This window comes from Camelus bactrianus, chromosome 13 (assembly GCF_048773025.1).
Source record: "Camelus bactrianus isolate YW-2024 breed Bactrian camel chromosome 13, ASM4877302v1, whole genome shotgun sequence".
Classification (NCBI taxonomy): Eukaryota; Metazoa; Chordata; class Mammalia; order Artiodactyla; family Camelidae; genus Camelus; species Camelus bactrianus.
In genome coordinates this window covers 29,340,396-29,362,889 of record NC_133551.1, presented here as the reverse complement: position 1 = coordinate 29,362,889, position 22,494 = coordinate 29,340,396, and the positions used below count along the sequence as shown (strand labels likewise).

The 22,494-nt window shown below is 39.8% G+C and overlaps 1 protein-coding gene across 4 annotated transcripts in view; it reads left to right on the top strand.

Annotated features, from left to right (window-relative positions):
* Positions 1 to 22,494, top strand: part of IL12RB2 (interleukin 12 receptor subunit beta 2) — a 68,306-nt gene that overhangs the window by 6,953 nt on the left and 38,859 nt on the right. For 3 of the 4 annotated variants that reach the window (XM_074376267.1, XM_074376269.1, XM_074376266.1), the window contains 6 exons: positions 2,770 to 2,882; positions 4,392 to 4,679; positions 11,949 to 12,063; positions 13,305 to 13,489; positions 13,637 to 13,779; positions 14,740 to 14,890. In XM_074376267.1, the coding sequence (XP_074232368.1) occupies positions 2,807 to 2,882; positions 4,392 to 4,679; positions 11,949 to 12,063; positions 13,305 to 13,489; positions 13,637 to 13,779; positions 14,740 to 14,890 (958 nt within the window). In that variant the 5' untranslated portion in view covers positions 2,770 to 2,806. Of the gene's footprint in view, positions 1 to 1,100; positions 1,237 to 2,769; positions 2,883 to 4,391; positions 4,680 to 11,948; positions 12,064 to 13,304; positions 13,490 to 13,636; positions 13,780 to 14,739; positions 14,891 to 22,494 lie in introns of those variants that run through there. The other variant, XM_074376268.1, reaches the window with a different exon arrangement.

Sequence of the window (22,494 nt, the reverse complement as noted above, 5' to 3'; positions counted from 1 at the left end):
TAAAAGGTGTCTGAGCTGAGTTGGGAAGGATGAGTAAGACTTGGCCAGTCTAAGAACAGTGGAAAGGTAAGAGAATAGCATGAACAAAGACACAGAAGCATGGACTGGCCTGGGGTGTGCAGAGGAATAGAAGCGCTCAGTGCTACCAGACAATGGAGTGTCAGTAGTGGTGGACGTGGCTGGTGACAACGACAGGAATTTGCTCACAGAGGCCATCATGTGTCGTGACCTTGAGCTCTATGATTTAGAGGGTGTGAAACTGTCAGACTTCAGCTTAGATCAGTGTTTCTCAAACATTTTTAACCAAGACTCACAGTTTACATTTTATTTGTAAACTGAGATTCATCCCTCAGTTTTAGAGGCCACCACATTCCTTGGCTCAGGCCCTCTTCCTCCAACTTTGAAGTCAGCGGCAGCAATCCTGACATCACAGCTCTGACCAACTCTCTGCCTCCCTCATCCACAAGGACTCTTAGATTTTTAGGGCCTACTTGCATACCCAGGATAATCTTGCCGCCTCAAGGTCCCCAGCTTTAATCACATCTCCAAAGTCCCTTTGTCATGCAATATAAAATATTCATAGTTTCTGGGGATGAGGGCATGGACATCTTTGGTGGGTCAGCTCATGTGCCTCCCTCCACCTCCCCTTTCCCTTCTTTCTTTCTCTCAATAAACATTTTTTGAGTACTCTCTCCCAATGCCGAGTGCTGGCATACAGCAGTGAGCAGGACAGTCAGTGTTCCTGCTCACATGGTGGCTGAAATCTAGCACAAGGATAGATGACAAACAAGTAATCAAGTAAATTAACAAGGTAAGTACAGATTCTACCATGAAATCAATCAATAAATAAGGTGATGAATAGAAAGGAGCTGGGCAAGACCACTTTGGCTAGGTGGTCAGGGAGGGGCTCTCTGAGGAAGTGACACATGATCTGAGATCTGAATGATGTAAGTCAGTCAGCCACTAAGAGCCGGGGGAAGAGGATTCTAGCAGAGGAAATGAAAAGTGCAGAGAACCCGGAGCAGCAAAGGGCATGTCTTGTTCAAGGAACAGTCTGAAGGCCAGTGTGAATGAAGCAGAGCTGGGAAGGCAAAAAAGTAGAGCAAATGATGGTGGCGAGATGGGAGACGTGAAGCCGTGCAGCGGCTGAAAGAGTCCTGTGTGGTGAGGACTTCGGATTTTTCTAACAGCAGTGGGACCCTTGGACAGGGTTTAAGCAGTGGTGCTGTGAAGCAGGTAACATAATCTGATGTATGTTTTTAAAAGGTAGTCAGCTATGTGAAAAATGACTTAGACAGGGGCAGGGATGGATTGGAGAGACACATTAAGGAGCTACTGTAGTCACCTAGAGGAAAGATAATGATGGTTCAGACTAGGGTGAAGACGGTAGAAATGGAGAGAAGTTGCCTGATCTGTGACACATTCTGGAGGTAAAATTGACAGGACTTAGTGATGGTTTGGCTATGGGGCATGAGAAAGAGGGTGGAATCAAGGATGATGTTGAGTTTTTGAGCAACTTAAGGGATAAAAATGTTACTCCCTGAGGTAGAAAAGGCTAGGGGAAGAACCAGTTTGGAAAAGGGGAACCAAAAGTTCAAATTGCACATACTAATATTAAACAGTCTGCTAGATGTCCAAGAAGTGATGCAAAGGAGACAGACATGTGAGGCTGGAGCTCAGAGCAATATCTGAGTTGCAGAAAAGCATCTGAGAGTCTTTAGCATAGAGGTGATACCTAGAGCCAGGGGACCAGGTGAGACCCCTTGGGAGAGAGTAGAAATAGAGAAAAAAATAATGTCTTGAGTGCGCTAAGGTCCTCCAAGACTTAAAAGTCAGGAGGAGGAGGAAGAGCAATGAGTAAAAACTATTGAAAAGATGCTAATATTATTTGGGAGCTTCCCTGAGTGATGACTGGGTTGGAGGTGGAGGAGTCAAAAGAGCAAGTGGACATGGTCCTAGAAGCCCACCGGGGCAGAACTGTTGTATCTCCAGCACTTAGCTCCATCCTGGCACATGAATGGCAGCCATCTCTGTCCAGTGAACGAGTGAATTTTTCTGAGGCTCTCCAGTCCGTTCTGGCACATTTCTAGGCGTGGAATTGAGATGAACGTTTGCATTGACTTGTTCCCAGTGGCCTGACATCACAGGACTTTCCAGCCTACTTCATGAGTTTTTTGCCCACCTTTAATAGAATTTAGAGAATTTGCTAAAGTCTCTCCTTAGGTTTAAATTGTAAACAGATAATTGCATTTTTCCAAATCATTCAAGATTCAAGTACTTAGTAAAATAAGTAAGTAGTGAGTAAGCAAGCAAACAAACAAGTGAAATTGAACTTCTGTAGAAGACCCGAACAGCCCCCTCAGAACCCGTGGGATTCTTTTCTTACAGCCAAGGAGATCAATCTTTTACTAAATTCAAGGGCAGGGAAGGGTTGGGGAGTTATCAGCCCTTTTGAATCTCCTGTTACTTCCAAAAGCACATGACTGGGTCAGAAATTCTCACTACTCTTGGAATTTAAGTCTGAGTTTGACTATAATGATGCAGCCCTGTTTGGAAGAAAATAAGTTTTGTGTGAGACTGAGGCTCAGAAGGTTAAGTGACTTGCCCATAGTCTCAAAGTATTTAAACCCAATTCTAAAAGACTTCATTAAAAAAAAAATCTTAACAATATGGAGAAAATTAAAGGGACATTTTATCTTCTAAATGGTGTTAGTTCTGGTATTTTCTGAATGTCTTTAACATGAATGAATTTGTGGGTTTTTTTAACAGGGAAAAATACAGAGGTGCATTCCAGAGTTGACTGTTCATGGCACATACAGTTAGAGGATGCTCACTGGCACTTATTTTTGTCATCATGTCACTGTTGGTTAAGGCCAAAATAGGTAAGCTATTTCTGGAATCTGATCCGTGGAGGGATTTTTGGTTTAAAGTCCTCAGTTTCAGATAAAATATGTATGTGTGGCACATGTCCTGGTAGTTGGTCTTCTGTAGTCAGTTTCCTCTCATGGGTAAGTGGGTAAGTCTGGTTCTATGTCTGTAACTAATATGTATTTTATTTAATTCATACCAATGATTAAGAGTCCAGTCATATCATTTCCTCTTAAGAAAGTGACTAGGTAACCAAACTAGATATCATGAATGAATGTTTTATGTTATTGTGCATTTTAACAGAGGGTGTTCATGAACAGATTCAATTATACTAAAAAAAAAAAAAAAGAAGGTTGGCATTTTCTTTGCTTATTTTTTACCTGCTGGCCCATTAGGATCAAAGAAAATCAAAGAAACAGAAACATAAGAGAGAGAAAGAGACTTTTAGTTTTAGTTCTGAAAATTAAAACTTTTCACTTAAAATAAATATTCAGTATTTCCTTTATTTGATTTGAATAACTTTTTTTAACCAGTTTCTGTTTATGGTAGTTAATCCAAGCAACTTTATAATTACCAAAAAAAAAAAAAAATTGGTGGAGGCTTTATCTCACATCTAAAAATCCAGGGTGTATCTATAGTTCTGAGGTTTTTTTCATTTTTCATTGACAGTTACTGAGTACTACCTTAAACTGCTAATTTGTGATTAGTTGTCATATTTACATATACAAACTTATAGAGAGTAAGAATGATCTCTCTTTTAACTAAGAGTTTAATGTGGGACCTGGCACATAGTAAATAATACGGAAAACTCTTTTTAAAAGAAGAATACATTCATGTAATTTCATATTAGCTGTATTGGGTAATGGTTCATCCAGTCCAGGGTCTTACATCTTGAAGGAATAGCAAAGTATGGCAGGTTAGACCTAATTTCTATCCTTGATGCCAACTGCAAACACACCAGAGCCCCTGAATATTTTCTCCTTGTTATAAAATAAATGTAGAGGTTACACATACATTATATCCCTAATGTATTCCCACATCTGCCCCTTAACATTTGTAATAGCCTTTAAAATGTTTTTAATAGCTTTTATAATCTTTTTGGTATGAGTATTGAAGTAAGTATTATAAATTATAAATGGAAACAAATGTGATTTTTTTCTGGGAAGTACTTTTTAGTAGTCTAGTGAATAATTTGCATGTAAGAGAGATTGGTTTTTCTTGGAACTGTGTTCCTGAATGTTCTTCCAACTCTATTTTTTCACCACTTTCCTATTTATAGTTCTGGTTGTAGTATTACTGTTTTGAGAAGGCTGTGTATTTTAATTCAAATACAGTTAGACTTTTAGAGGGTTGCCTTCTGTCCTCACTGTGCTTCAGCAGTACAGCCAGAGCCGTGTAGCTTATGTCTGTTTCTACGATTTGATGGGGTTAGTTTTACCCAGCTTTAGGGAAGTACACAAACCCTCCATCTTGAAATGGGTTTCCTATGTGCTGATTGGGATTGCGTTTGTGTCTTATTGCAGATGTGTGCAAGAGGGGAGATGTGACTGTGGGACCTTCCCACGTAATTTCACTTGGATCAGCTGTCAATATTTCGTGCTCTTTGAAGCCCCAACAAGGCTGCTTGCGATACCCCAGTTTTAACAAGTTAATCCTCTACAAGTTCGACCGAAGAATCCATTTTCAGCATGGTCACTCCCTCAGTTCTCAAGTCTCAGGTCTTCCCCTGGGTACAACTCTGTTTGTCTGCAAACTGGCTTGTAGCAGTAACGAGGAGATTCGAATATGTGGGGCAGAGATCTCTGTTGGTGGTAAGCATTCCATTCTGAGTTCCTAAAAACTGGTCATCGTCTGGTATTTGTCATGTATTAAGCAGAAATCCAAATATAGGACAGTGTTCTTTCTTCTCCCACCACATGGATGTATTTCATCTTTTTTTTTTAATTGAAGTGTAGTTGTGTGTGTGTGTGTGTGTTCTTTTTCAGGTTCTTTTCCATTATAGGTTACTACAAGATATTGAATATAGTTCTCTGTGCTATACAGTAGGCCCTTATTGTTTATCTATTTTATACATAATAGTGGGTATATGTTAATCTCAAATTCCAGATTTATCCGTCTTCCCCACCCCGTTCCCCTTTGGTAATCATAGTTTGTTTTCTATGTCTGTGAGACTATTTCTGGTTTGTAAATAAGTTCATTTATATCATTTTTTCCTCTATTTCTTGAAGAATAGGCAGTTTACAGTGTTGTGTCAATTTCTGGTGTACAGCATAACGTTTCAGTCATACATATACATACATATATTCCTTCCCATATTCTTTTTCATTGTAGGTTACTATAAGATACTGAATATAGTTCCCTGCACTATGCAGTATAAACTTGTTGTCTATCTATTTTACATATAGTAGTTAGTATCTGCACATCTCAAACTCCCGGTTTATCCCTTACCACCCCCTTCCTCCCTGGTAACCATAAGTTTGTTTTCTATGTCTGTGGGTCTGTTTCTTTTTTGTAAATGAGTTTTTTTGTATCAATATTTTTTAGATTCCACATGTAAGTGGTATCATGTGGTATTTGTCTTTCTCTGTCTGACTTACTTCACTGAATATGATAATCTCTAGGTCCATCCATGTTGCTGCAAATGGCATTTTTTTTTCTCTTGGATGTACTTAATCTTGAGAGTAATATGAGCACCTTGATGTGAGAAGTCCGAGTCAGTAGAACTGGGATCTCTTTTACTCAGTTTCCTTCTCCTCTCTTCTTGCCTCTCCTCTTCTCCCCCTTTCCCCCACCCCCTTTCTTTCTCTGTCTCTTTTTCTCTCCTCTTTTTGGCCATTAAGATCATTTACCTGTTGCCCTTGGACTCCAGCGGCAGAAAAATGGTTTTCCACAGCTGAGTCTTCATGCCTTCTTGGCTTGTGAGAATTTGTTCAAAGCCACAACTTCCTAAAAAGAAGAAAGAGATGTCCCTCTTGACATCTGCAGCCCAGGATGACTACCCAAGGCTAAGCACTTCTTCCCTAACTTAATGCACAAAAAATAGTTCTTCCATCCACCCTCACTCCTGACCACTGGCTGTTGTGCTTAGCAGAGGTAAAAGAGAACTATCATTATACTTACTATCCTTTCCTTGGTTTCCTAGAAAACTTCCTGAGGCAGAACTGGCATGCTAAGACTTCTTGGGGAGAGGGGAGTTGCTTCCAGGGAAGCAAGAACGAGGGAGTGAACCAGGACAGGAGCAAAGCAGACTTGAGGTAGTTAAGTTACTGAGTTGGCCACAGTGTCAACAGAAAATACAACTGGTTACTTGGTCACTAGGGACATCCCCAGAAAGAATATATGAAAATATAGTGACAGGTGAGAGAATTTAACTGTCTGCCATTGGTCAAAGCTCACCCACAGGGTGAGCTCCCACACACTGCTGCCTTGCATTGCTGGTGCCTCCAGGCAGCTGCTGGGGGTAAGAACTAATATGTCAGAGTTGGCGTCTGCAGCCTGAGCCACAGTGCACAGGGTGAGCCAGCAGCACACCTTCCTGCAGCTTGCAGCCTGCAGCCTCGAGGGCCCATGAGCATGCGTAGGCCCTGAGCAATCCCACGGCACTCTGTGCCCCTGTGGTTCCAGGGAAGCTCCCGAGTGGCAGGTGAGAGGCATGAGGAGAGCAGGAGGAACTGCTGCAGTGGACTGGCTGACCACGGTGCAAGGACAGGGTCCCTGCAGGAAGACAGTTAGAGAGAGCTCAGTGAGACCTTTCAGGAAAGATGGAAGCCTCTTCTCTGTGACCCATAAGGATATGGTTGGTGCCAGGCAGTTTTCCTGGAGGGCCACCACAAGCATTGAGCAGAACACCAAGCAAATGGCCAAGCAAGTCATTTAGGGGTCAGAAGGCACAACCTGGATCCAGTACTCGTCTTCCAGCTCAGGGGCTCCTGCTCACATCACTCATGAATCACATACTGTCAGCTCTGACAGCCTGTGGTGTAGTGGAAGGAGCAGGGGCTTTGAGTGCCACTAACGGCAGACCCATAGTTTCAGTTGTGTGAGCCTCAGTTTCTCCATCTGTGTTATGAAGATACTAACACCTGCCCCGTAAGATGGTTGTAGTGATTAGGTGATGCCTTGTATGCAAAGTGCTTAATCTAGTACCAGGCACATAGGAGGCACTTAAATGTTGAGCGCTCGGGTTGCAATGCCATCAGTTTTGCTCTTTCCTTCATGTGTGCAGCATGCTGGGTAGCTGAGCATGTTTCTCTTGACAGGAAGTACAAGCAGCATTGATTATAGGCAAAACAAAAAATTTTCTAAAAAGTACCATTGATCCTCACCTCCCTTGTCCTCAGAACACCTGAATATTTCATCCAGGTAATTCTCCATCCTACTAGACCAACATACCATATTGGCATTAGACATCCTCAGCCCTGTGATATCAGTTCCCGGCGTCCGCAGTGCTGCAGGAGGCTGACAATGGCCTTGAAAGTCAGTGCCCTACAGATGTCCTTTCTTGGCCATTCCATTTCTTGTCTTTGCTCTGATGCATCAGAGTGCTGCAACCCCTTTTCGTTTGTTTCCTTTTCCACCCAGAGTATGTGGATGGGTCTGTGACACTTTGCAGCATCGGAAGACCTAGGGAGATGGTGAAGAGTGTCTGACTGGTGCAGCTCAGCTGGACGCTGCTGCTGGAATGCTGCCTTGTGCAGCGTGCTCAGGTGGTAACCACACCATCAAACGGCTGCTCTTTGAACAAGCTTAGCACCTTTGAGGTGAAGGACTGCCTGGAAGCAACACCTTTTTCTGAGTATGGCTAGTCATTCCAAGAAAAGACACAATGAATGTTGATTTTCCCCAGTGCAGTAAGCCCAATCCTAGCTATTGAAGGAGCCAGTGGCCCGTTTTCTTTGTCTGTGACAAGTAGGAGCCCCTAGGGCCATTGCATGTCCTGAGAGGGCCTGCCATAAAGTTGGCTGATGCGTCAGAACTGGAAATGGGTAAATGGCCTTTGAACTTTCTCCCCTCAGCCTCTTGCCTGGGCTCGTGGTGCTCTCAGAGCTCGTCCAAATGTGTAGTAGCTAAACAACCAGTGCTCTATTTAACCTCCGAGCATTGAGCCGCAGACTGTTTGGACAATCAAGGAAATAAATGAAAGACAGTAGATTCTTGCTTAGTTGTTTTCAGTGTACTCTTGGCTGTTGATATTTCTGAAAGCCATTTTTCTAAGACTTTTTATTTCCCGTAAGAAGTAGGGCTTTAAAAAATAATAACAAGCATAGTACTTATAACAACTGATTACACTGTAAACTATTTTAATTTTCAGAGACTTTGATTTCTGTCCTTTCCTTGGCATCAGCTATTGTAATATATACATATTATATTATAATTTGTATTGAAGAGAATTAGGTCTGGCTTCCCCTGAGACAGACAGTCTCTGACCAAACCAAGTCCTAGCTGAAGTAGACACATTGATTTCATGGTCCAGCAAACTCACGTTGAGAAAGTTGATTTGTGATTAAAAGCTATGGTCTTTAAAATGAAATGCTCTGCCAACGTTAAGGAGTAAAGGTGAGGATGTGACTGACTTTTTCATTATGTGAAAGCGCCAAGTACTTTATATCTCCTTCGATCATCAAAAGACCCTATAAAGTGTCAGGGTAAAGATGTTGGTTTGAACACATGTATTTACTTTTATTCCCCCTGAAATATAGCCAAGATGCAGTAAAAAGACAGTTTTCCAGAGGCGCAAACCCTAAAGAACAAAAAGAGTGGGAGGGGAGACTCAGCAACAAAGTTTTGGAAGCAGGAAAGCATGTGGACCAACCATAACTGGCTTAGCCTACGGCTGGCCGTGAGAAACGTCAAGATGCAACCTGAGTTAATGCAGAAGCTCCCACCCCAGAAAGACCCGGAAATTGGTGATACCATGTACTTCTGGGAGTGAGGGTAAAAGTAGGGATAAAAATGGGAGACTTTATAAAACATGTCCTCAGCTCCCCTTCCTAATTCCAAATAGCCAGACAGCCACTGCTCCACTACGCCGGCGTGGGTGTCAGAGGGCCGCTGACATTGTAGGGCCACGCTGAAAAACAGAGGGACTGAAGGAACATTGACATACAGCTCCTTTCAGGCCTGTGCCGACCTCCAGGCAGATTAGAAGATCCTTTTCTGGAAAATCTGACCAGGCTAAGAGGAAGTATCTAAAATTATTTGCAACAGAGATTCCTAAGAAATTCTAGCCAGATCACCTTGGAGTGAAGCCCAGGGTCAACAAATGCACCTCAACTGACATGCCTGCAGAGCTGCAATTTATAATTTAGTGCCCCACTCCCATAGATGAGTAAAAATACAAAGATCCGAGGAAAATGGCCAACATGAAGGACAGAAATCAAAATAAGCATGTGGGGAAAAAAGCATATAAGCAAAGTAGAAGTGTATTCAGGGAGAAGAAATGTTAAAAAAAAAAAAACTATCCTTGATACCTTAGGAATTAAGAGAAAATACTGCATACAGAACAAAAATAGGATGCTGTAAAGAGAAAACATTCAGAGAATAGAAAACATGCCCCACCCCCCAAAAAATTGATAAGTGGAAATGAAAAACTCAATAGGAGGGAATAAATGTAAACTGAGGAGGTTTTCCCCCATATTACAGCAAAAAAGTCAAGAGTTTTAAAATATAGGAGATAAAACATTAAATTAGAGGAAGGTCCAACCTATGAAAACTAGGGATTTTTAGAAAAAGAAAAACAAGAGAGGTGAGGATTATCAGAGAAACAATTCAATAATGTTTCCCAAACTAAAAAATAAAAGTTCCCAGAATGTATGAACTCTTTGAGAATCCATGAGAATGAAAGAAAATAGACCTCATTAAGCACATCTTTGTGAAAATTCAGAATAGTGAGGACAAGGAGAAGATTCCACAATCTTCTTGTTTGTTTTTGTTTTGTTTATATTTTTCCTTTTTAAAAATTTCCTCAGTTTCTTTTTTTTCCCTTTTTTAGTTGTTTTTTTTTTTGTGGGGGGGGGTAGAATTAAGTTTATTTACTTATTTATTTTTAAGGGAGGTGCTGGGGATTGAACCCAGGACCTTGTGCATGTTAAGCATGCACTCTGCCACTTGAGCTATACCTCCCCACACAATCTTCTGAAGAGGAAAAATAAAGTATTCCAATGGTTCAAGATTCAGAATGGCTTTAGCTTTCTCAAAATCCATCTAGAGTATAGAAGACAGTAGAGCATAATCTACAGAATCCTGAAAAATTCTTTTCAAACTAGAATTCTATACTCATCTAAAATATCAGTCAAGTGTCAGGGTAGAATAATGACGTTGGTAGCTATGTTCAAAGTACTGCCTCTCCTGCACCTTTTCCTAAGGAACTGCTGGAGGGTATAATCCAACACAAGTGGTTAAATCAAGAAAGAAGAAAGCATTGGATCTAAGAAACAGGAGATCCAACACAGAGGAAAAAACAGGAAAAAAAAGGAATTTCCAGGACACTGAGGACTGGCAGTTTTAGAAAGCTGTGTGCAGGCATAGAAGCAAACACATCTTTTTGGAAAGTTCACAAGGCTCCAAGAAACTATTCTTCCAGCCAAAGAAACTAATAGAATTCTCATCTGAATATGTTGAATAATGATTCAGATAATTGGCTTGAGGGTTTGGAATTATATTAGTAAGAAAACTAAACAAATGGAAAAACATACCAATTAATTACTACCTCCAAGATAAACAAGACATTGTACATAAAATGAAAAGTTAACATAGTATTTTACATGGCTTAGTCATAAGTAGTTGTATATACAGATTGTATAAAGTGTATATATAAATGTACTTATGTGTATCTATATATACACATACAATAGTCTGTTATTTTAGGAAAAGAAAGGGTTTATTATTCCATTAAGCAAAACTATGTGAGCTACATATTGTTATACCCATTTTATAGATGAAGAAACTGAAGCTCTGAGAAGCTCATTTGGCCAAAGTCACACAGTGGGCGATTATAACACCCAGATCTATGGTGTGTGCTAAGGACAAAACAACTTTTATTCCATCAATTACAGCTTTTTTTCTGAGCAGACAATAGCTGGGGCATTAGTGGTGTACTTGTTTTATCTCACCCAAAGAAAGCATCTATCTACATGTGGGTCTCAGTACTAGGGTAGAATGAAATAATCGAGTAACAGAGTATTTTCTCTTACCTCCATTAAACCCAAGAAGCTCCTAGCTTTGAGGTCCGTCTTTGACTATAAAATCGCTTCATTAAATATATATACCTTCTAATAGAAGGGACCGTGCCTGCCTCATGCACCTTTGCATTTCCACAGCTAGCACTGTGCCTAGCACCTGGAATGTTGTCAATGTCTGTGTACATAAAAAATTAATTTATAAGTGTTCATAAAGTGATCCAAGTGATGCTGCAGAAATTAGATTTAGGTAGTACAGCCCAGGAAGGCATGACTAGGGTCAGTGGGTAGAAGTGTCTTGGCAGCAAATTTCAGGTCAATGGAGAGAGAAAGCCCCTCATTTTGAAAGGTTTCTAATGTTTCAATGGGCTTCATCCTAAAAAAGTAAACTCATCATGACCTGGGGCACTGGAGCTAGCACCGGATGTTCACCTGTCAGGGAGAATAGTAGCACATGGTGGTGACAGGCTTGGACTCAGGTCAGCCACGCCTGGACTGGAGCCCTGAATCTGCCACTTCATAGTTTTGGAATCTTGGGCAAGGTACTTCGCCTCTAAGTCTCAATTTCTTTCCTCTTCAATAAAATGAGGATAATAGTGGTAGGTACGCAGTGTAGCTGCTATGATGTGCAATTGAGAAAAAGTACACATAAAACACTTAGCATAGGACTTGTCATATAGTTAAGTGTTGGATCCATATTCACTGTTACCGCTATTATTATTGAAGGAATTCATGCCTATGAGGCAAATTTGAACTTGATGAATTTTGAAATAGTTTCCAGCTCATCTGGGTATGGGAGACACAGGCGAAGTGTTGTTATCTTGTTGGCAGATAGGTACAGTGTAATTGAAATATCACCTGTGTGCTATTTAAAATAGAAAGTTTTGCTCTTTCCTTTTAAAGTTGTTCCAGAACAGCCTCAAAACTTATCTTGTATACAGAAGGGAGAACAAGGGACCATGACCTGCACCTGGGAGAGAGGACGAGACACCCACCTGTATACTGCATATACTTTACAGTGAGTGAGACTGAATTTTTGCAGCTTTTTTGGTAGGTCTTCTTTTGGATGACATTTAGAAATATCTAACAGTCCTAGTTTTATCAGAGAGAAGGAGCAGTAGACACATCTAATTATATAATTAGATACTTAAAAAAAATTCTAGTGTTCATCAGTTAGAGTTGGTTCACTCATCTGAAGTGTGAAAACTTCTGTCTTGGGTCTGAGGACTAACTCAGAGTGCCCTTCAGGGCATCCAAGGCCAGCTGTGGACATTCTTCCCTGCTCTCTAGGGTTAAACTGGCTGCATTATATCCCTTCTCTCTTTTGCAGTTGCAGACTCTTGGGGTCAAGATCTATAAATAGACTCTTTTCTGTGGTAGCTTTCCATTAGCCTTGGAGGAGTTTCTTTTTATTTATTTTTTTTTAACTCCAGCATAATTTTTAAAAATTTTGTTGAAATATAGTCAGTTTACAATGTTTTGTCAATTTCAGGTGTACAGCACAATGTTTTAGTCATATCCATACATACATTCATTTTCATATTTTTTCACTATAGGTTACTACAAGATATTGAATATAGTTCCCTGTGCTATACAGAAGAAACTTGTTGTTTATCTATTTTATATACAGTAGTTAGTATCTGCAAATCTTGAGCTCCCAATTTATCCCTTCCCATCCCATTTCTTCCCCTGGTAACCATAAGTTTATAGGATTTTCTTTTTAAAGCACCTTTGCCTGACCTGAGAGTCCACTAAAAGAGAGAGTCTGGGAGATTCTTTTCCTTTTGGACTTTATTGCATAATCCCATGCAGAGATCCAGCTGGTAGCACTGTGCCTAAGTGAGCAGGAGATGGGGGAAAGGAAGTGGGGCCCAGAGTTCTGGTCTGTACTAGGATCTGGCACTTCTGTGCAGTAAGCACCGAGGTGGTGGTCATGGATCCTTTGGATGATTGGATCTGCCCTAAGGAGCCAAGATGTCTGCCAGGGTTTTGGGAATTCAGGCTATATAGAGATGGTTACTCATCTGTATGAATGTCAAAAAAATATCAATCCTACCAATAAGAGGGAAGAGGGGTGAAGTATGGTCCTGTTTATGACCACAGAATACAAATTTTCCCATAGTGTATCCCCTAGTAGTAAGACTGACCTTAAAAAAAAAAGTCTAGAATTTTAAATATTTGAACATTTTACTCTTCTGTACTAAAAGGAGGCAGTAGCACATAAAGTATCCTGCTAAACACAGTGACTTTTATTTACAGGTTAAATGGGCCAAAAAATTTAACTTGGCAGAAGCAGTGTGATTATCATTATTGTGACCATTTGGACCTTGGTATCAACCTAACCCCTGAATCACCTGAATCTAGTTACACAGCCAAGGTGATTGCTGTCAATAGTCTGGGGAATGCTGCTTCGTTGCCATTCACATTCACATTGTTGGATGTAGGTACGTATCATTTCACTTTTTGTAGGTGTCGATCATGGCACATAGACATTATTTTTAAAATCACTCAAATGTTCAGCTCTTTATAGCTCATGTCAATTTCTGATCCTGGAGCTGGAATCACAGTTTTTTGTCTGTCCTGGTTACTAGTGCGGCCTCTTCCTCCGTGGGACATTAGGATCAAGTTTGTAAACGCTTCCGTGAGCAGGTGTACCCTTCAGTGGAGAGATGAGGGGCTGGTGCTGCTTAATCGACTCAGATATCGGCCCATTAACAGCAGGTCCTGGAATATGGTAATGGATTTAGAGTGCAGGGGAAAACCAGGGAGGGGTTCTCGGTAGCACTGCCCTGATCTCTCTTTTCACTCTGGCGAAATATGGAGTTTAAGAATATTTAGCCCAAAAGTACACACACACGTTTGAGATATACCAGAAAGTCACATATGCTTCTATTTATTAAGAAATGTCTTAAAATTTGATCGCTGATGCTGAAATTTTTAAGCCATGGGCTTCTTGTAAACCCACATTAATTTTCTACAATTTATTTCTAGTAAATGACTCATTTCTACTTATTATTGTATTCCCTATCGCATTATTACTTTGTATTAATTTTTTTTAACATATTAGGAAGAGAAATATTAGGAAATGTTCAGAGGCTTATATTAATTCGATATTCCAAAGGAAAAGCTTTGGTATAATATTAAGCATTAAATTTTTTATAATAAAAATACAGGATAATACTCCTTTCAGTATTTTTGTAAAATATAGTGGCTTATAATAATATGAAAGGATCAGCTTCACATATAGAGAAGTATAATAATAAAATTTTTCTTATATAATTTTCTTATATAATTAAAGTTTCCTTTTGGAACCAGTTCTGTGTCTGCGTTAAAACATTCATCATATTCTAGTTGTGACCAAGTAAAAAGTAATCTCTAGTGTAGGAAGAAACTTCGTCAAGGCCCTTTTGAAAACTGGTAGTTTCCAATCTTTATTTTTCAGCTGGCCTCAGGATTCCCCTTGGAATCCATATAGATGGGTTCTTAGTCCCAGGAATTTTTTGGTTTTGTTTTTTAATGAGAAGCATTGTTTCAGATTAACATCATGTGTATTAAGTAGACCAGTCACTGATATTTCTTCTCATTGAATGACAGATTTGAAAAATAAGAAGGGCTATCTAGTCTAGTTGTCTTATCTTTTATTTAAATTAATCTAGTATTAACCGGTGCCTTTTTAAATCTTGTTGGGTTCAAGGTTAATGCTACAAATGCCAAAGGAAGACATGATTTGCTGGATCTGAAACCCTTTACAGAATATGAATTTCAGATTTCCTCTAAGCTACATCTTTATAAAGGTAGTTGGAGTGATTGGAGTGAACCACTGAGAGCACAAACACCAGAAGAAGGTATGTGTCAAAAAAAAGGGGAGGGCGGGGAGGGGAGGAAAGACAGGAGAGAGAGGAAGATGCAATTATGTCCTTGGAATAGAATTTCTAAAGTACTGATACTGAATCAAAAACTATGAGTGGATTAATTAACAAGCTCACTTTGACATTGACTGAAGTATTAAAGCTTCTAGGGAGATATGTTTATACTGCTAGGAAATTTTTAACATTAGGTAAGTCTTATTCCTGTTTGCCACATGTTGTCATGTTGGTTGCAAGCTTATGCCTCAGTAATGTTTCTCTCTCTTATTTCTGTTTCACTTACAGGAACGCACTCTTATTCCGCAAAGCTATAACCAGTAATTTCATTCCTTTATAATTAAACTTTGATAATTTTACCTTTTGGATTCTATGAATATTAATATGATCTTATAAGCCATACTAAAAGCTTGACAAAAGGTAGATAGTTTTCAAAGCATTCAGTTATGATACAGGATACAACTTCATAATTTCTGTAAATTTATCTCAAAGGAAAAATAATTGGTGTATAATCCATTGCTTTATTACCTGGAGATTTTGAAGCATTAATGTGAGAAAACTAATATTTGTGAAATTTATAGATATGTGTGCATGTAAACTAGCCTCATGATTTAAGTTATATTCATCTCCTGTGAGCTAATAGTGATTTCTGGTAACTGATGACACTTTAACACTTCTCAAATGACTTTCAAGGATCTAAACTATTAATAAAATAGATAATTAATATATAAATTATGGAATAACTGCATATTTTTCCTTTCTTCTTATACTAATTACATTTCTCCATTTTCAAAAGAAGTTTAAAAATGAATTCATTCAACAAATTATAATGAATTCATCTTATTTTATGATAAAAATCTCTTAAATTAATGTTGAGCCACTTACTCTCTATTTAAATGTGTGTCATTTTTATAATCCAGAGCTTACTCTTATTATCCTTTTATTACACTTGAAAAAGTAATGCCTTTTCTAGAATACCTCATGGATTAGATTTTGTTTATACATAGTGCAGATAAAATTCTTGAAAATGGGCTGTATTTTATGTCCAAGTCCAAGGTAGTAAATAGGCTGAGACATTTTTAAGTTATATCACATTAAGCTAAACTATAAACTGGGGAAACTCTGGGCTTGTAAATTCCTATCATTTTTGCTCACACTTGATAATGACCTGTTTAGAGATGTGTGAAAATGTTTTTCTTTCCTTCTTTTTTTTTTTTTTATTAAGTATTTATCTACTTGAATTAAAAACCCTTTAAGGCAGGCTGGGATGGTAACTTTCTCATATCCTATAAAATAAACCACCATCATAACAATGAGCGCAGTGACTTGTGATGGCTATGAACTCGTGGATTGTTATGAATGGAACCAAGGAAGCTGGCTTATTCAGAGTGATTACAGGCATTCATAAAGATAGAAACCCATACTCTGAGATACACCACGCTTACCAAGCTCTGCTGGCTTCCTTTCTGTGCCTGAATCTCCCTTTTTTGTGTTTGATCTTTCTGTGGGTTGTTGTAAGATCTCTTTTCTCTTACTCTAAGCTCTATGGTTTTCACCTCTTACCACTGTTTCTGTCATCAGTTTCTGTATGAAACACCAACTGATGTCAACCTAAAAGGTGTGAAATTTTTTTAACACTTCTTCCTTTTAACCCTTGAGATGTGTACTCATATGTAACTTGGCGTTTAAAAACATACTAGTAAGCTTTTTTTTCTAAATTTACTCACTAAAACTGAATGATCTTATGATAGAGTGCTTTCTTTGCAGCCCTTGCCACTCAAAACACAACAATATGTTATCTCCCAGTAGATTAGGTGCAGTTTTTTTATAGCATGCCAGCAGAGAATGAGGGCAGTATTTACTCCATGTGGCCCCTTCCTGTGTCATTAAATTCAACCCCTATCATGATCCTCCATGAAAAACACTTTTAAAATGACCACAAAGTAAGGGGTAGGAGGAAAGAAATCACTGCCCTGTGTTTAGGAGGACGGTCCAGCAATCAGTATCCATCAAACATGAGCCTGATACTGGGAAGCGAGCAATCATGTTTTGCTTCTAGTGGGAAAACTTTGGGCTGCATGGTGTCCAGAAATGCCTGAGAATATTCCCAGGTGTTGGGGGAAGATGATCCCTCACCACCTCGAACACCCAGGAGGAAAGTCCAAAATAAAGATGAGTGAGCTATTCCTTAGCGCTGTATTACCAATTAGGTGTTTCTGTCTGTTCATTCGTCCTTTTTCAAAGTCTTATTTATATGTTTGGTCTTGCTGAACTCAACTGTGGACAGTTAATAAAAGAAGTGTTAAATCCTCATACAAGTGCCTGAGCGGTAAAGAGCAGACCTCCCTCCCATCATGGTGCTGGCATGGGTGGTTGCTGAGAGCTCCCCAAAGAGCGAGAAGATGCAGGGTTACCAGCTGCAGCCACCCCTCCTCATATTGAGAAGCTAGGCAAGTATTCATTCATTTGGGATTTTGAAATATTGCTAGGAAAGGTTAGACGTGAACAATTAAATACTAGAAGTTATTGTACCAGCTTGGTTAGGAAGCAAGATGGTAAGTCTAGCTTAGAAGCTAATTTCTGTAACAATTTCTATAAAGGTCCAGATAGTAAGTATTTTCAGCTTGGCAAACCATGTGCTCTCTGTCACAACTGCTAAAATTTGCTTTTATTGCATGCAGTCAGTCATCGACAGTATACAAATACAAAGACAAAGCTTTGTCCAAAATTTTATTTTTGCACACTGAAATTTGAATTTTATAAAATTTTCATGTAACTAAAGGTGATTTTTCTTTTGATTTGTTTCCAACCATTTAAAAATGTGAAAATCATTATTATTAGTTTATTATTGTTATTATCCTGGGAAGTGAGTCAGATTTGACCCATGGACCATAGTTTGGTGACTTTTAAATTAGCTAGACCTGAAAGTATCATACTTGTGTCTTTTTGCCTAAGGCTTGAGGAAATGAAAATGAGTGGTTCTTTACTTTTCTCAAGGGATGTACCTACAGACATTTTCACTAGAGGAATATTATGTTTGATATCCAGTAAGAGTCCCTACCCTCTTTTCTTCTTGTGGTCTCTTCTAAGCCTAGCACCTACCCTGGAGAAAGTAAATGCCTAGGCTTAATTATCTGACAAGTTGGTGATTACCCCAGTCGGAAGAAATGCTTTCCAGGAAGCCCAGCAGAAACCAATGGAAAAAAACATGCTTCTCTGGATGGTCTGTGAGGAATGTATGTGTATCAGAAACTATACCAGCTGCTCAGACATAATGATAGCCAGTCAGATCCTCAGACTCAAGGACTTATAGTCTGTCTTGGAACATCAGAAAAGATATCTGGAGGAGATGACACCAAGAAAAGATGCAGAATCCAAGGGGAATCTTGTGGCCTTCCTCTGTCTGGAATATATGACCTCCAAGGTCTTTGCAGTAGGAGTAAGGAGCTATTTCCTCCTGAAAATACTTGATTCTCTTGAATTCTGTGAAATCTCACGTTCCTGGTTTTTATTCTACCCTGTTGGCCAGTTATTCTTGGTCTCTTTTGCTGGCTGTCTTTCTCTTCTCAGTCTCAATCTGTAGGGCTTTATGCTGGGCCCCCTTCTTTTCCCAGCTGACCTCATTCCCAGCTGGCCTCAGCTGCCTCTAAAACTAGATAGCTAGGTAGGTAGATAGAGAGATAGAAAGAATATAATTTCTGTCCTGGACTCTCGCCACAACTTCAGGTTTGTGTTCCAATCACCTATTCCTTATCTTCACTTAGATGTCAGCAGACATCCCAAACTTCACATGGCCTAAACAGATACTTCTATTTTTTTCTCCAAAACAAAGTGTTTCCAAAATGCCTCTGTTTCAGTCTTTCCTATCTTGGTAAATGACCCCATAATCTTCCTGGATATTCAAGTCAAAAGTTGAGGAATTATTCTTAAATTCTCCTTTCTCCCATCCCCTCATATCAGCAATTGACTCTCCTAAACATGTTCAGAATCTGTTTGTTCTTTCCGTTGCCACTATCACTATCCTAGTTTGAGCTACTGTGCCATTACCAAGCATAGCAACAAAATGAACACTAAGAATCCAGCCATTCAACTTAAATGCTATAGAACTGCCAATATAGTCTTAGCCCAGTCATACTTCCCCAGAGTAACCACTGTCCTGGGTTGTGTCCTTACATCGTCCTCATACTTCTCTCATAGCTCTCAGAAGTATGTGCCTCTAAACAGTGATTAGTTTTGCTTGCTTTTGAGCTTAACCAAAATTATATACTGTGTGTAATCTTTTGCAACTCACTTTGTTTTTCCCATCAGCACTCTCTAACACAATGCCTCCATTGATTTTTACTACGAGTGGAACATCCCTGCTTCTATTAAGAAGCAAGTTCTTCACTTGTGATCTAGATGTTAAAAGGTTTCTTAAAAAAAAAGTAACGTATGACCTCCTATGTCAAATACTACCAGTAAGTCCAATGAAATAAGGCTACAGAAGTGACCAATAGATTTGTCAAACCAGCATTCATGACCAACCAGGAGCAGCCTCAGTAGAGTACTGGGGACAGACTCTCAGTTGCCACTGGTAGAGAGTGAAGGTGAGGTGAGAAATTGAAGACAGTGACAGTTCACAACTCTTCATGAAGTTCCATGAAGGGAGCAGAGATGTTGGGCAGTAGCTGGAGTAGGACATGGTATTAAGAAATTCCTTATTTTTGTTTTCAGGATCAGGGATAATACAGTGCATTTGTAAGGTGATGATAAGGGCCCAGCAGACAGGGAGAAATTAACAATACAAGAAGTAGGGATAAAGGTGGGAGAGAAGTTCTTGATAAAGCAAGAAGGTGGGATCCAGAACTCAAGTTAGGGGGTTGGACTTGGATGGAAGTGGGGATGCTTCATACACAGTAAAATCAGTCGGGATGCTGTGTTAGGGAGTTGATGGGGACACTGAAAAGTTTCCATGGTGGAAAGACTAGGGAATCCCTGTCTGATTGCTTCTTTTTGCTCAGTGAAGTGTGAGGCAAAGGTATCAGTTGAGAGAATCAGCTCATTGGAAGTGAGCAGGCAGAGGGACTGACAGGACCAGCCACTGGGAAGGAACACCCATGTGTGTGAAGAGCCACCAAGAATAGTGACAGAAAGAAGTAGAGAGAGAGAGAGTGAACCCAGTGTTGACAGTCTCAAAGAGGAGGAGGGATGGAGGAGTCTGTGTAGGGCTTCCTATGGAGACATAACAGGTGGTAATGTCTGAAGGCAAGAGCCTACCACTAAAAACTTGTTTAATGAAGCAGGCGTTTGTAAGATCTGTTTGAGTTGAGTTATTCGAAACTAGATTTTAGATAAATGTATCACAGCCCAAGGAGTGGACACCAAGGTGGTGAATAACTTATTTCTGTCTTGCCCTGTTTGGAGCATAGTTTGGGCCAAAATATTCTCACATGTTTAATTTAGTCCACTACTTGAAATCTCTCAAGATATGCCGTTTCCATATTTACTTCGTGTTAAATTCTCCGTTTCCACTGTCCTTGGAGATCTTTCTACTCTGCTCCACTGCCTGCTAAAAATTCTGTGGAGGGACTGCTTTCCACTTGTAATTCAGTTGCTCTTGTCCATGCCTTGCACCTGCCTTGGCTTCTGATGTGGATGCTAATCTCAGAAGCAGCACATGGCTTGGTCTTGATTTATTTACCATCCATACTATTTCATAGAATTCTGCAATCTTGGGATTTAGAGTTAAAAGAACTTTGGGGGTCGTTTAGGTCAGTTAGGCCCATCTTCTGATTAATTTAGGTTGTCTTGACCTCTTTTTTCATATTGGTGACTCCCTCCTCTTTAACCCACAATTTTTCTCTTTACAAAGGAGGTGCTTTCATCTCAGGAAAACCAACTTCCGTTTCTTGATGTTTGTATTTTTAATAATTGGCACCCATCTTTTTTTTCTTATCACTTGGACATATTGGCCTTTGACTTTCCTTTTCTCACCCGCTTATAGTAGTTTTATCTGTCTTTCATTAGATATCACTGAGGTTAGGACTTTCACTGATTTTGTTACAGTTGCATGTCAAAGATTCTCTCTAATATTAGCCCTTACATTGCTTTAAGCAGCAGTGGTTTGACATTCCTGGTCATGAAGTTTTACACTTTGAAACTCATACAGATTCAGCTAATGATTTCTCTCCCATAGAGGCTTACACTGCAGGTGGGCAGCCATTAAAATTTCAGCTTCACTTGCAGTTTATCCTTTAAAGAGAATATGTTTCTAGAATTTGATTCTTAGCTCTGTAATAATCTGGTCGGTTGTAGAGGCAATGGGAGGCAATGAGACAATGAGTGTTCCTTTTAAATTTCTTACCAATATAAATTAAGTGAAGGCATTTATTACCATGAAACATGTCAGCTGGCTTTGACACTGAGCACACTTACATTTCCAAATCCCAATTATATAGTCAGTGTCTGGATTATCTATCTCGTTGAGTGTTCAGATCTTTGCTCAACATGGTGAACTGTCATGGAAGAGCAGGGTCTTTGGAGACAGTGAGACCTGGGCTCAGCTCTCAGCTTTGCCGTTACCAGCTCCACAGTTTTTGTAAATCATTTAACCTTTTTAGGCCTCCTTGTCCTCAGCTGCGAAACAGGTGTCATCATCATATGCACCCTCTGCATTGTGTGAGGATTAAGTAAGATAATGCATTTAAAATGTCCAAATACTACCTGGCACATGGCAGGTGGTTAACAAATGTCAGGTTCCCTCTCCTTCTGTTGCTTCTGTGTTTGTTTGTTTGTTTTTTCCTTTCTGCATCTAGACTAAAAGAAAAAAGTCCTGAGATTGACTCCTTGGTCACTCTTCATACCCCTGAAGGACTGAGAGCACTTTCAGAATGTCTTCTGTAAACATTTCTTACCTCTAAGTCCTCACTGCAAGGGTAAATACTACCACTGGTGGGAAGAGAAGAAGAAAAGAAGTGAATGTTTAGAAATAAAAAAAAAAAGATGAGGGTGAGAGAGGCAGGAAGAGGAAGTGACAAAGGAAGAGTTTAGAACACAAAAGAGTGGTGTGTGATGGAGGATGTAAATATTATAAAGAAATCATAAGCCTTTGCAGAGCCGGGCAACTGCGTGCTGCAGAGTGAAGACCACGGGCTACTCGGTAGAACAGAGGTATGTGAAAAGCCTGGCTTGTCCCGTGATTAGTTCTGGAACCTTGAACAAGTTCTTTAACTTCTGGGCACTTCAGTTTTCAAATGAAGAAAACACAGCAGCTGAATTTACTGAGTGCTTACCAGCTGTCAGCACTCCTCCATTCATTTATATTCTCCCAGCAGCCCCATCTGATGTATAGATTTAGGATCCTCATTTGACAGAGGAGGAAAGTGGCTTAAGGATGTGGTTAGCATTTGTTCAAGATCACAGAGCTGGGATTTGCCCACAGGTGGTCTGGCCCTGGAACTTACAGTTTAACCGCTGCATTGAAGCTGTGTACGTCACAGGGCTGGGAAGGACATGAGATGTAAGCGTGAATGGCCCACATGGGACCTGCTCATAATATGTGGTGGCACATGTGCTCCCTCCTTTTTCTTCTTTCTCTTCTCCCCTCC